The sequence below is a fragment of the Notamacropus eugenii genome, chromosome 1 (genome assembly GCF_028372415.1).
Source record: "Notamacropus eugenii isolate mMacEug1 chromosome 1, mMacEug1.pri_v2, whole genome shotgun sequence".
Classification (NCBI taxonomy): domain Eukaryota; kingdom Metazoa; phylum Chordata; class Mammalia; order Diprotodontia; family Macropodidae; genus Notamacropus; species Notamacropus eugenii.
In genome coordinates this window covers 214,441,799-214,451,343 of record NC_092872.1, presented here as the reverse complement: position 1 = coordinate 214,451,343, position 9,545 = coordinate 214,441,799, and the positions used below count along the sequence as shown (strand labels likewise).

Here is a 9,545-nt window from a genome sequence, read left to right as displayed (position 1 = left end):
TTTATGGAATGACTGTGTGTGTGAGTGTATATACACACATTTATATGCATGTATGTATGTATGTGTGTATGTATGTGCATAGATCCATGTATTTACATGTTCTCCACACCCACACCCCCAAAGCTACATAGGGTGTCCAAAAAGTCCAAGTGAAGTTTAAGTTTAGTCCAATTTAAATAGCTCAAAACTGCACTACGACTTTTGGGACACCTTGTATCTACACTCATAGGTGTCTGATCATTTTTAGCCCTTGCTGACAGAATCACCTCCTTCTCCCCTCCAAAAGCTTCTCAGAGTCACGACCCATCTTCGGGCGTCCACACCACAAGGCGTGCCTCCTCCCCAACCCTCCAACCACCTCCCCGCCACGAATGCAGTTGCAAACACACACACACATACATATATGCAGGCACGCAAGCGCTCTTCGGCCTGACTCGCCATCCCTAGGGCCAGACAGCTCGGACAGAAGTCGGGCTTGCTACAGAATGGCTGGCCCCTTTTCAGACTGTCACAGAGCTAGTCGGGGGAGGGGAGGTGCCAAGAGGACCCCTAGTCATAGAGGCCTTGCGCTGGAACCCCCTGACTGCGCAGGCAGCCTAAAAGAAGAGGAAGTCATCACGTGCGCTGGAGCGCGGTTGCCGCCGCACCCCAGGGACAGGAATGCGGCTCCGCCCCGGTTCTCAGAGCCGGCCAAACCCAGCTCTGCTTAGTGTATTGACGTCAATGAAGCCTGCGGCCCGGCTGGGGGATGGGGATGGGGATGGGGAGGGAAAGAGGGACACGCCCCCTTCCCCATTGAGGCTCTGATTGGTCGCCTGGGTTCTTCGCGTTCGATTTTGGAACGCTTACCCCAGAGCTAAAGCAGAGGCCGTGGTTGTGGGCTGGCCTCATCCCCTGGGTCGGAGCAGCGCTTTTCAATCGAATCGTGGAAGTGAGCTGGGTGGCCGCGTTCCGACTCGAGCTCCGCGGCGGACCCTTTCTGGCTGAATCCCGTCCGCAGACAGGTAAGAGAGACACATGCACGGACAGCGCTGTTGGGATAGGGCCCCCCCGAAAGAGAAGGGTCCCCTCCCCGGCTTTCCAGCTGAGCCGTGAGCCGTCTGGTGTACGCGTTATGGGCTGCCGAGGGGTGCAATGAGATGTGTATTAGGGAGGTTGTATTGTCAGCGATGTCAGTATACCATCACCACCCCACCACCCCACCCCCGTCCTTCTCTAAATCCTCGGGCTCCGGAACCGGCGCGCAGGCGCTGCTCGAAACCCACAGATTGCTGCGGGCTGGAAACGAGGAGCTTGGGCTGGCCCCTAGACCCTGCTAAGGGGCAAGGGTTTCGTTGGCCACCCTTTTGGAGAAGCCGGCCAGTGCTGAAAGGATGGGAGCGTGGAGATATAAAAGGGGACAGGCTGAGGACTCCAAGGAAAAAGAGCCCCGGGCTGAAGACAGACCACACATTCAACCCTTGGTTCATTGATCAGTCTCGTAAGCGTCTCTCTGGGCAGTGGAGTGGAGCCCGTGCGTACCGTGCTGGGATCCGTGCTGGGATTTCTGACCTTTACTCTCCGACCTAATCTAAAGAGATAAACAGACACCACAATCAATTTCCTGAGAGATTTCAAAGCTTTTCCTTGACTTCCTCTAGAGTCTTTTGAAGAAAGGGCTTAACACCAAAACAAGCTAGTATCTGGGCAGAAAAACCAGAAGGCAGTGAAAGTAGATAGCGCAGTTTTTCTGAGGTGTCTCTGTTTCTTCTCCATTTAAATCTCAAGCCCTAAGTGTTGGTGGAAAGTCTTGACTTCCTCAGGGACTCGTAGCCCAGGACCCCAACCTGAGGGATTCTGGAGTTCTTGAGTGCTTGAGGCTCTGATCTAACAGCAGCTCCTAATAGCTATCAGTAACGCTGTCAGGCAAGGGAAGATAGTGGATCCTAGCCACATTACCCTCTCCTCCTACTGAGCCACAGATATGACCTTCCTTTTCTTTGTCCTAGTTTCCCACAGATGGCAGTGACAAAGGTATCTCCCCAAAGCAATTTGAGTCATGGTTTGTACCCTAGTTAGCCAGGTTAATCTGAGGGACCTAGAGGGAACATCTCACCATTTGTAAAGCCAAATTTGGAGAGCTATAGAGGCTCCTGGGATTGTCTAGCTTTGGCATCAACCTAGAGGAATTTTCCTACCCCCTACTGCTGTTCCTTGGTCTTAGAGAAGTTATGGCTCTCACAGGAAATAAGAATTTTATGGAATTCTAAACAAGAGGACCCAACAACCTTCTCTCCCTCTGCTCACACCACAAAGCACAATACCACTAGAGACAGAAGAGTCATCCACACTTAGAAATGAGAGAGATAGGATCTCATACATATATTTCAAACTGGAAAGAACATTAAGGGTCTTCTAGTTAGCTTCCCCAACCCTCCTTTTTAAGAGGTTGTGACTTTCCTGAGGTCACACGGGTAGCTAGTGGCACAATCTTCAAATTCAGGTACTTCAAATCTAATGCTCTTGACTTTGGTAGAAATCTGAAACTGTTTCGTTTCTAGGCATAATCTGCTTTTACTTGGGGTTGGGGTGGGAATGAGGAGTATATATGGTTAGTAAGGGTGTGCCTAAAATCTGGGCAACAGGACCTGTTCACACAGGCTATTCCTAGGCAGGAATTCCCAAGCTGCCCATCCTTGCTATTCTGGTTCCCTGTGGACTAAACAGGATTTAGACCCAAGGAATATCACAGCTTTCTAAGGTTCCCTCAAAAAAGAAAAAAACCAAAATAATACCCAACCATTCCAATTTCATTTTACAGAGGAAAGTGAGACCTAAGGAAATTAAATGACCTGCCCAAAACCATTCATCTAATTAATGGCCAAACCTGGGCTCTCTCCCCACCACTCTGGCCTTCCAAATTCTGCCTGTTAACATCAGTACTCTTCATTCTGAGGATGCCCATGTTTAAAGCAAACGTGGCTTATTATGCAGTAAACATTCATTGTATGAGCCATCATAGGCCTTCTGACTAATGAATGATCATTTGCCTTCTTTCCTAATGTTTTTCCATTTACATTTTAGGGAAAACATATGTTTCACAGCATGTTAGATCCAGAATCAAACTTTGAGGGTCAAAGAGATTGTTGTAAAAAAAAAAAAAGGAGATGCAAAACATATTTTGCTATTCAAACTATTTGCTATTTGGTCAGATCAGTATAGGGTAAGTACCTCCCTGGCCCACAGAATGGAAACTTCTTTGTGGGCAAACTGAATTTTCATGATACAAACTAAGACTAGGAAGGGTCAGTCAACGAGCATTTATTAAGTGCCTACTATGTGCCAGACACTGTGCTAAGTGCTGGGGATACCAAAGAAAGGCAAAAAACAGTGTCTTGTCTCTAAGAGCTCACAATCAAATAGACAACATGCAAATAACTACGTACAAAGAAAGATTTAAATACCCCCATTTTATAGCTAAAGAAACTCAAACCTTGACAGCATCTGACCTGGCCAAGGACTTCTGACAAAGAAGGCTGGGATGGAAGTCAGGCCTCTTATCTCTCAGTCCACCATGTTAATCAATCACTACACTGTTCCCTTACCCTGAAAAATCTGAAGTAAACCACAGGCAGTCTTCATCTTGCACAGAGGCACTCATTCAGAACAAACAACAATTTATGGCAGGTGAGTATTCAGGAATGCTGGTTCCCCTTTAGCTTACTGCTTCTATCCTTCTTGAAAGATGAGCTATTAAAAATTTTTGGTGGGTCAGTGGTACTCCTGTTCTATTTTCAGGGCCTCCCATCTTCATTCCTTAGGTCAGGATTTGAACTGCAGCACCTAACACAGCACGCTGCAGATAGCAGGAAATGAATCGGTGCTTGTAGGTGACAATAATGGTGTTTCTAAAGAGCAGAGATGTTCGGCTTGGTGCTTTTTTCACAAGTAATAGTTTTGCTCCTCAACCACCATGGGAGAGAAGCATAGCTCTCAAATACACACAGGGAACACTCAGGTGGGAGGAGTAAAGTCAGATGTTCATTTATTTTACCCCCAGTAATGCCCAGATTTTAGCAGAGGAACAATAAAATGAACTGTGTACTTGCAGTTGGACACTTGGAATGAGAGAGGAAGAAAGAGGGAGGGTTTAGGATAGGGGAAGAAAATACAATTCACATTTAAACAGCATCCCTCATTTAAGGGATGAGGAAATTGAGGTTTAAAGAAGTGATTTATTTTCACCCAAATATTAAGTGTCTGAGGCAGGATTAGAATCTAGAGTTCCTGAATCAAAGTCTAGGTAATACTCTTACATCTATACCTCTGGAATTATAAAAATGGAGAAAAATCAGAATAGGATACAAAAAAAGGCTCTGACAATCAAATAGCCTTGTTATTAGGGTCATGTCCTTCAAGCCAGATGTGATATGTCCAACTCAGAAGAAAGAACCTAGGTGAGACTCTGGCAATATCCCTACCCATCTCTCAGTACTCAGAAGACCCGAGGCTCAACAATCACTCGTAAGCTTTTGTGAGGCTCTAGGGCCCAGCCTGACAACTACAAAGTGAGAGGGAAAGAAGGTGATACAGGCTTTAGAAGGATATTAAAAGTCTCATCTTCATTGCAGAGATGAGCGTAGCTTGCAAATTCCACCCCCCTTATCCCCCACCTCCAAGATGATCTGATGATGAAAGCAGATTAACTTTTACATGGCCCCCTAACCCCACATTGATAGAACATTTTAAAACTTAGAAAGTTGACATCAGGGCTGGGACTTGAACCCAGCCCTGGGCTCCTTCCACTACAATGTTGTCTTAGAGATTATTGATGCCAACTTGACAACTAAACCTGAGGTAGATACTATGGTATTATCTGTTTCATCCATGAAGAAAATGGGATTCAGAGACTAATTGACTTGTCACCATCACAAAGCTAATGTCTGAGCTCTTATCTGAATGCTGACCACATACTGATCAATGCTCTTTCTACCCTAACAACCTGCCTTTCTCGGAGCACATACTCCATATTTTTGTAAGTCCTATAGGGGCAGGGACTCTTTTATTTTTATCTACTTTAAGAACTTGTTTTCACTTTTGCTCCTAGAGATCAACAATGCTGAATGGTCTGGAAGTTATTTCTGACCTTGGGTGATTATTGTTACAGTTAATATCAACAATAGCTCACATTTCTAAGGCACTTTTAAGATTTGTAATATACTTTTCTTCACAGCAAGTTTGAGAGAGGGAGGGTAGGTCTACTCTACAGATAATTCTGAGTGTCTTGCCTATTCTAGGATTAAAAGCAGAGTCAGAGAAAGCTAAGGTTAGAAACAGGAAAACAGAGTTGAATTAGAGTTAGGGTTAAATAAAGAGCCACAAACATGGCCATCCCTTTGATCTTGTCATCACCCATAAATGAAGCACTTCCCAAAACTCTGAAAGTGCCTTATCTGATCGTAATCTACCTTCTACTTCTGGTTTACAAGTCCTGATCCTATTCTTTGCCCCATACCTTGACCAACAATCCCTCTTGGGCCGTTCCCCATGCTCTAGTTAGACCCTCAACCTTTCCAAATCTTAGCCTCTTGGTGAACCAGTTCAATTCTACACTGTCCTTTTGAGTATCTTGTCTGATTGTATCGAAGATCGTCCTGCCATGCTTCAGCCTTTGAGGACACCTACCATTCACTGATTTTGCTCCTACACACTGAACAGAGAAAACTCACAAAACTGTGTTGACTAAGTCCCCTACAAATTTGTTAACATAACCTCAACTGGGCTCTCACTGCCACCAGGCGATTCTTTTACATTTCCCTAGTTAACTCCCTAGGGCAGCAGGATGACTCAGTGGATAGAGTACCACCCTCTCCTCCTTCATTTTACGTCACCTAGATGACTTCTACTACTGTCCTCCTTTAACCCATCTCAAATGAGGTCCTCCTCCTTGCCCAGGCAAATTCCTTTACATGCACTAGTGATTCCATGCCATTCCTTCTCCTGCTTCATCTTTACCTTCTGGCTTCCTCCAAGTCTCAACCAACATCCCATCTTCTACAGGAAGATTCCAATCCCCCTTAATTCTAGTGCCTTCCCTGTTGTTTCCTATTCCTGTTTATAGTTTGTTTGTACACAGTTGTTTTCATGTTGTCTCCTCCATTAGACCGAGTTCCTGACAGCAGGATCTGTTTTTTGCTTTTCTTTGTATCTGACATGCTTAGCTTGATGCCTGGCACACAGGAGGCACTTACTAAATGTTTACTGACTGACTGATCATATGGTTTGAGTTTAGGCTCTGAAACTTACAAGCTGGATTTTAGTGTCTCCTTTTCACCCTATCATAATGCCTAAAGCAAGATCTCATTAAGCTGACCAAAGCCATGTATGTTTTCCTCTTAGAGAGCCCGAGATGGGCACTCCAGCCTCTGTGGTGAGCGAGCCACCCCCTGGGCAGGTACCAGCAGGGGTCCGGGGACGAAAGCAAGCCTCCGCCAACATCTTCCAGGATGCAGAGCTGCTACAAATTCAAGGCTTATTCCAACGCAGCGGTGACAGGCAGGCTGAAGAACGAGCACAGATCATCTGGGAGTGTGCTGGGGATCACAGGGTGGCTGAAGCCTTGAGGCAGCTGCGCAGGAAGAAAAGGCGGCCGCTGGGCCACTCCTTGCAGCACTGCAGTCGACGTCGGTAGGTCTCTGAGGCTGGGGAAAGAATGGTCAGGGGCACTGACAGAGAATAAAATCCTGGTCCTTATAGCCACAGGCAGCCCTGAAACTCACCCTATGACAAAGCTGCCCTAATATTTGGGAAGGAGATGGCACAGGCTTAGTATATCACTTAATAATAAGAAAAGAATAACAAAGCAGGTAAGGTTTAAATAATGCTTTAAGGGCTGTGTGTGCGTGTGTATGTATTCACATTTGGGCTTCACAACACTGTGAGGTAGGTGTTATTACCTCCATTTTACAGATGAAGAAAGTGAGACTAAGCTTTCAGAGTCATCAAACTAACACATATGAGGCAGGATTTGAATTCAGGTCTTCCTGACACCAAGCCATGCCACACAGCTGCCACATTTGAGCTACATACCTGGGCAAGTCCACTTTAGCTGTGGACCCAGGCAGGAGTTCTCAGCTGATCCTTTCGAATGAATGGATTCATCATCAGACCTCTGCAGATGACATCTCGTGAGCCAAGAACTTGACATTATCAATAACTTGAGAGGAACCAGACACTGTATGTGGTAACCACAGGTTGTGGTTTGGGCAGCAAAGCTCTTCTGGTGCCAACATGACCCTGGAGTTTTTGAAGAACTTGAATGTCCTACGAGTCCTCATTTTGTCTTCCCTGCTAGTTTAATGACTCAACTATTGTCTATACTTGTTCCTTACAGAGTACCAGAGGACTGCTCTCCACCTGCAGATCCTGCAAGCAATTCTATAGAGCTGACCACCAAGGGGCAGCACCGAAATCCAAGAACAAGTGCCAGGAACCTAAACCCGAAAACAAGTGCCAGGAATCGGCGGAGCTGGAGAAACACAAGCCCCACAAGCTATCTCCACCAGATTAGACACTGACCTGTTGAGAATGGCTGGGATTACCCCCTCCCCCCCAGGAAGCCAGATATTTCCTGAACATCCTTTGAAGGGATGTGGGGAGGCAGAGAAAGAAGTGAGGCCTGAATCAGTCAGCCCCACCAGGGCAGACAAAGGTTCAAGCCAAAAGGGCAGTTACTGCCTACTCAGTTAAGGAATAAGTCTGGGGGGCTTTTACTGCTCATCCACAGAATGAGTGAGAATATTAATAGCCCCTGCTATTAAACAACGCCCCCCCCCCCCCCTTCCAAACTAACACTATAGTGAGACTAAACATTCCTCAAGATTTCTAATGGACCCAGGCTCAGGCCCATGTTAGTTATTACTAAGTCTTTAACCAGCAGTCTAACAGGCCCATCCCTGGGATGTCAATAATAATTCATAGCACTTTAAGGTTTACAAAGCACTTTACTCACAACCCTTTGAGGTAGGTAGTGTAAGCATTATTTTCCCCACTTTATAGATGAGGTAACAAAGTCAGCAAAGTTAATAAACTTGCCCATGGTCACACAGCTAGTAAGTGTCAGAGGTGGGATTCAAACTCAGATGTCAACTCTGGGTTCAGCACTCTTTCCACTACACCAAGCTGCCTCTTTCTTTGCCTACCTGCCAAAAAGACAAAGGCAAAGAGAAAACTCTGGCTAGAGTTCCCTTGAGTGGATGAGATTATTTAATAATAAAAATTTCTCATAAAGCACAGTGTATTTGTCATGAAATAAGTAAGTACTAATTGGGAGATGAGACTTGGAAGGATGTGGGACAAAGGATCTCTAACAAGCAAACCTGGCATTTCAGGCAAGGTGCCACCCCTAGAGATCCCAACTCTGGTATCTAGAAGTCAGAAATGGAGGGCCCAATTCACCTTTCTTTCTAATTTCAGAGAGGTGAAGTCTTAAGAGATCACAAAACCCTGGGCCCTTGGTATGATCATTTAGATTTAGTATAATCAGTTGGATGAAATATCAAACTGGCATGAACAGTGACAAGTGAGAGTTATTTCAGTCCACAAAGGGAGACACCTTGCTGAAGCAACAATGCACTAAAGAACTTCTGGCCAGGGGAGTTCTGTTCGACTGACCATCGGAGCAGTGAGATCAGTAACTCCAAGAGCTGCACTTCCCCCACATAAGAATGGGAAGGTTTGTTATCGTCCCCTCTAACAGATACCATTCCCATTTCCACAGAGGCCATCTCTAAGCCACCAGTCCTAATATCCTCCATGGGAGGACACTTGGCTTACGTCTCTAGTAATCACCTTCCCATCCACAGCCTATCAGGTCCAATTGCGCCCCTGTGTAAGGCTACCCTCTAGTGGCCAGGAATGAAGCTCACAAAGCCTTCAGCATTTTGCTCTTCCAGCCCCAGGTGCTTCCCTACTACTTAAAAGTTGATCCTGACTACAAAACAGGTCTTGTTCAAGAACAATTCTTCTTTGCCCTAAAAGCATCACTTCCCCTGCTACTAAGAAAGTCAGGCAAAGAAGGCTGGAACTAAATTCGTTATTTGTACATTTGCATTGTTATAAATACATTACATACAGTTTCTACAGTGCATTAGAACAATACATGGGGGCAGCAGCAATCACAGTAACCAGGATTCCACTTCTTTTCTCCTCACTGCTGGAGGGAAGCCCCTGGTCAGCAAAAAAGAGTCGGTTTGCTCCATTCTATTCAGACGACTCCTACTGGATCTCTGCTTCCTTCCAGTCCATTCAGGGCAGCCTGAATCCAGCCTCCAAGACTTCTAATCATTAGGGGTTGGGAAGAGACCCCACGTTCAAATCACTGCTAGGGGACAGGAACTAACTCCCTCCCCAGTCTCAATTTCCTTCTGATCCTCTGCTTATCTTAAACAGGAGAAACAATGTAAGGATTTAACCATCCCCATCTTAAAACTTCAAGGGCTCTCCCCATGCTTCTGGGGGAGCAGGTGGGGTGGGTGCAGAGGGAACTTTACATCAGATGTGTATCT

General features: G+C 45.8%; 1 protein-coding gene across 1 annotated transcript; it reads left to right on the top strand.

Annotated features, from left to right (window-relative positions):
* The first annotated feature begins 815 nt into the window (after positions 1-815).
* Positions 816-8,268, top strand: AVPI1 (arginine vasopressin induced 1). Its single transcript, XM_072626710.1, has 3 exons — positions 816-1,004; positions 6,379-6,666; positions 7,373-8,268. Exons 2-3 carry the CDS (start codon positions 6,389-6,391, stop codon positions 7,554-7,556), a joined length of 462 nt encoding a protein of 153 aa, XP_072482811.1. The 5' UTR covers positions 816-1,004; positions 6,379-6,388; the 3' UTR covers positions 7,557-8,268.
* The last annotated feature ends 1,277 nt before the right edge of the window (positions 8,269-9,545 follow it).